Below are 5,155 nucleotides of genomic sequence, written 5' to 3'. Positions count from 1 at the left end.
CTCTCTCTCTCTCTCACACACACACACACACACACACACACACACACACACACACACACACACACACCATCATAAACACAGACACACACAGTAGTAAAACTGCAGATTCAATACATAAATCTGGAACGTCTTCACCACGTGTAGTATCTTTTATCTTCTATCTCTACAAAACGGAACAAAATTACAGTGCTTAGGCTTGTTGGACAAACTGAAATGATTCAAATCTGTTCTTTGGATAATCACGATTTATTTTCAAAGATTATAGATAGATTGTCAATTACAAAAATTGTATTAAAAGTAGCAGGCAGTAAATAAGCACCAGTGGGGTCTGAAACCTCTCCTGAGAAGAAAATAACAGGCTGGATGGCAGACGGAGCTACACACTTCCCACTTCTCAAGAGCATGAGAGGTTGAACGTGTGTGGAATTATGAGCCTTAAGCAGGGGTTGGTCTCCTTAAAGGGATAGTTCAACCCAAAATAAAGATTTTGTGACCAATTACACATCTTTATGTTGTTCCAAACCCTTCTGTGGAACAAAAAATAAAATATTTTTCAATATATAATCTGCTTTTTTCCATACAATAAATATATGAATGGGGACTGGCTGTAGAACTCCAAGAATACACTACAAAAGCACCATAAAAATGTTTAATACGATTTGTGCAGTACATACATACATATGATGCTTTATGTGATAAAATGTAAAGGAGTTAATAAAATGTTTGCCTTTGAAATAGGTCTCATATCTGATTTGCACTTGCTTTTAATTTAAAAATGCAGCATTGAGGTGTTTTACCATACGTGCATTTTTCTGCATATTTTGGCATATCAGATAAAAATGCTGAATGGAAAAACAATATGCAAATAGCATTTCCAAAAAAGAGCATACAACTACATATGCACACTTAAGGTGGATATTTTTTTATTTTTTTATTCAATTCAGCACTTCCACACAAATGTTTAAGGTCAGTTTAAAAAAAAAACCTCTTAACAAATGTAAGGGTTTTTTTCCCCCTATGAAATTAATACTTTTATCCATCAAGGATGCTCAAAAGTGACAGTAAAGATTACTGTAAAGACATTTTACTGTCCTTTTGAAATCTGTATTCATCAAAAAATCCTGAAAACATGCATCACAAAACTATTAAGTAGCACAACTGTTTTCAACATTGATAATAACAAGAAATGTTTCTTAAGCACCAAATCAGCGTAACAATTTCTAAAGACTCATGAAAAAGTTATGTTGAAAATTCAGCTTTGCCATCACAGGAATATATTACATCGTAAAATATTTCTACAATTTAAAATAACTATATTTCTATATATTCTGTTTTAACTGTATTTTTATCAAATGAATGCAACCTTGGAGAGCATTACAGCCTTATTTTTAAAAAGCAAATAAATTATTATATTTAATAAAGATCCACAGTGGTTACAACATCCCATTTCTATTTTGCCATAATTTGCCCTGGAAGTGGAGATTTCATTCTCTTGAACATGTGCAATGAAAAAGCTAATTCACAGTTCACGGGAACATACGGCAAGTAATGACTTTAACGTCTCAATGTCTCATGACCACTTACAACTGACATAAAAACCTGTTGTCAATTTTTGGGTGAATGATTCCTTTCATTTCTGCAATTTTGCACATTTCATTTGCTACCATTAAACTAATATATACAGTATAAAAGGATTCTATTCTATATCAGCCACTGAAAAACCCATCGTTTGACCACCAGCTGAATCACTCTTCTATGAAACGCTCTTCTGTTTGTCTAAAGCAGGGGTGCCCAACCCTGCTCCTGGCGATCGACTGTCCTGCAAAGTTTAGCTCCAACTCTAATCAAAGACACCTGCCTTTAATTTTTAAGTGATCCTAAAGACCCTAATTAGTTGCTTCAGGTGTGTTTGATTAGGGTTGGAGCTGAACTTTGCAGGACAGTCGATCGCCAGGAGCAGGTTTGGGCACCCCTGGTCTAAAGGAACTGGTCTACATATGAATCTAGACATAAAAATGAGGAGCTGATGGATTTCCTGAAATAATACATGAGCCGATGAGACCTTGATTTTGAGGTGAGAGCGAGTGGCATCTCATAAGGCCGTTAGTGTGATGAGAAAGCACAAGTTCAGAAGGGGCGCTGGCTGCTTCCTTAAGGACCATCAGCTGGATTTCCTCTCTAATGGCTGCACATTACTTATGACTGAATAGAAAAGAGTCGGGCCAAAGAGAAGTCCAAGGCTCTTTGTGACAAAATAGCCAATTACTTTTGAAAAGCTGGGGGCCGCGGGGCAGGTTTCACAGAGGGTCCGCACCAAGAAAGAGAGGAAAATTCATAATGGTACAATAAACTCCTGCCAGGATCTGACATTTATTCACCTTCCATCATAGGAAATCTAATCTTTCAACCTCACAGGATAAGTTAGTGCTTTTTACTGCTGTCCATTAACAACACAGCCTTTTATTCTGTATATAACTTTTTTATAAAGCAAAAAAATGTTTTTGGTATGACGATGGACATTGTCCATTTCTGTGAAATCTGAAAGGCAATCAAAAGTGTATTTTTGTACAATATTGGCATAAATCCTGATAATTTCTTGGCAATATTGAATTACAGTTATTTGAAATTACCAGTGAAGACCAGAAATTCATTTTCATTACATAATATTGGCAATACATACACATGAAAGTCAGGAGTGATGCCTGATTACTGGATTAAATTAATTCAATTTGGCTCAGGTTTCTTTTTTTAAAGATTTTATTGGGTTTTATTTAACACCTTATAGCTTATAGGTTAGTACACAACACATCAATACAAAAAAAAAAAGGCAAGAAAAACTCTCCTCAAACCAATCTAAGCTGGTTTGCTGGTCTTAGATGGTCTAAGCTAGTTTTAGCTGGTTTAAGATGATCTCTCCCAGCCTGGCCAAGGTGTTTAGTTGGTTGATTAGCTGGTCTGAGCAGCTGAAAATTGCCCAAAACGACTCTAAAATCAGTCAGACTAGACAGAGACAAGCCAACTAGTTTTTGCGGTTTTAGGATGTTTTTTTTTCACCATTAAGATATTTTTAAGATGTTATTTTTTAAAGATGTCTTACGTTTTTGCTTGATTTTTTTAAATGTATTTATTTGTTTTTAATTTTAATGATTTTTTTTTATTACATTTTTTACTTTATTTATTTTTTCCCCCCTTTTTAACACCATGTCAGCTTCAATGGTTATGCTCATGGCAAGAGCTAGGTTTAGTAATTCAAAATTAAAACTAACTGTTTAAGATTAGTTTAAGACTAAACCTTTTGATTAAAAACCTTTTTTTTTTTATTTAATAAAATGTTTTCAGAATTTGTGTCATTCCTGAATAGTGCATATTCATCATAAAATGTTCTGATCTGATCTGATCTGATCTGATCTGATCTGATCTGGTCGATCGATCGATTGACATAAATTTATAAAATCCAGTCCTGGATGCTGATTGGTCGACACAGTGTTGCAGTTGTGCTAAAAAACACAATATAGCAACATCCACTTGCTTTGTGTCAGTACAATGCAATACAATTAAACACACACTTACGTGACTGGTGCTCGACTATCGAGTACAGCTCCTCTTGGTCACTTTCTGATTGGCTGAGCTGGAAAGAGACAGAATGGATGTAACAATCTCAAGCCCTGTGGCAGTTTTAAATGCAAAACACTCTTTGAATGGGTCTGAAGTGGTCCCGATATGGCAGGTGCTCTGATGTCACATACCAGTTTGAAAATGATCCTCGCCACCAGGCAGACGGAGTCGGTGGGGATCCGTGGCTGGAGGCGCTTGAGGCATTTGCATTCCCTCTTGTGATCGGGCCATGCTTGCTTCTGAAGGGTGAAGATGAGGATAAAGCAGAGAATAAATAGAAGAGATTTCACAAACAAATAAATATGATGATGTTTACACATCTTCAATCAGAACGTGCTTTCTGTGTGGTCTCCCTTTAGAGGGAATTATGATGAAAGGCCGCCCTACAATTACAGAAAGACAAAGACAAACTTGACAACAATGAGTGCCTGAAGAGAACGGAGCTGGTTTGACAGTGACAGCTTTGCTATTTTAAAGCAGCTTGACGTCTAGTTTTGAAAGACTGGATGTTCATGAACTGCAAAGACTTCTGCAGAGCATGTGAAAGACACATTAAAGAGATATTTCACTCCAAAAATGAATTCTGTCATGATTTATACCTCACGTCATTTCCAAACCTGCATGACTTTCTTTCTTCTGGGGTTAGCAGAACGCTCATGCTGTTCTTTAAAACTGTTCTTTAAAACAGCATAGAAGTAAATAAGGAAGGACAAAGTCCTAGAAGTAGCCATTATAACTCTTCTGAAGTTTTACGATAGCTTTGTGTGAGGAACAGAACAATATTTAAAGGGGTCATATGATGCAATTTCACATTTTCCTTTCTCTTTGGAGTGTTACAAGCTGTTCGTGAATAGATAAGATCCCTAAAGTTGCAAAGACTAAAGTCTCAAACTAGGGCTGTGCAATTAATCGCATGTGATTGTCATGCGCATCTAGTCAGTAAAGCCGGTTCCATGATTAGTAGTAAATCTCCATCACCTGCTTTCAGATGGAGCGGCATTTACTACACAGAGCTGTAGTTCACCGACAATTAGGCAATATCGCGTTCATAATTACAGATGAATCGCATTCGATTATGAACGCGATATTGCCTAGTTTGTCAGTGAACTACGGCTCTGTGTAGTAAATTCCGCTCCATCTGAAAGCAGGTGATGGCGATTTACTACCAATCACGGAACCGGCTTTACTGACGAGATGTGCATGACAAATCGCATGCGATTAATTGCACAGCCCTATCTCAAACCCAAAGAGATATTCTTTATAAAAGTTAAGACTTGTCCACGCCCTCCTAAAACATCTTGTTTAAACACGGGGCCGAAGCAGCGCGGGGTCGTCACATGTGGTTGCCACAAGCCCGCCGGCCACTCCTTCGTCAAATTCGCCGGCCGCCGCTCAATCTAGCCCGCCGGCCGCTGCTCACTCAAGGCCGCCGTGTGTGACGCTGTGTGTTTCATTGTGAAAGCGAAACTACTTTGTTTGGCCTTCCAAAAGAGGACACAACTAGAAATCAGTGGTTAAGTTGTATTTACAACACTGTTCC

The 5,155-nt window shown here is 37.5% G+C and overlaps 1 protein-coding gene across 2 annotated transcripts in view; it reads right to left on the bottom strand.

Annotated features, from left to right (window-relative positions):
• The window catches only part of smyd3 (SET and MYND domain containing 3), a 186,867-nt gene that overhangs the window by 144,800 nt on the left and 36,912 nt on the right, over nt 1-5,155 (bottom strand). For both annotated transcript variants that reach the window (XM_016492449.1, XM_016492450.1), the window contains exons 3-4: nt 3,747-3,854; nt 3,571-3,628 (exon numbers count right to left, since the gene is read on the bottom strand). In XM_016492449.1, the coding sequence (XP_016347935.1) occupies nt 3,571-3,628; nt 3,747-3,854 (166 nt within the window). The remainder of the gene's footprint in view (nt 1-3,570; nt 3,629-3,746; nt 3,855-5,155) is intronic.

Source organism: Sinocyclocheilus anshuiensis, unplaced genomic scaffold (assembly GCF_001515605.1).
Source record: "Sinocyclocheilus anshuiensis isolate Anshui unplaced genomic scaffold, SAMN03320099.WGS_v1.1 scaffold222, whole genome shotgun sequence".
Taxonomy (NCBI): Eukaryota; Metazoa; Chordata; class Actinopteri; order Cypriniformes; family Cyprinidae; genus Sinocyclocheilus; species Sinocyclocheilus anshuiensis.
Note: the sequence above shows the minus strand (reverse complement) of the source record. Positions and strands in the feature narration are given on the sequence as shown.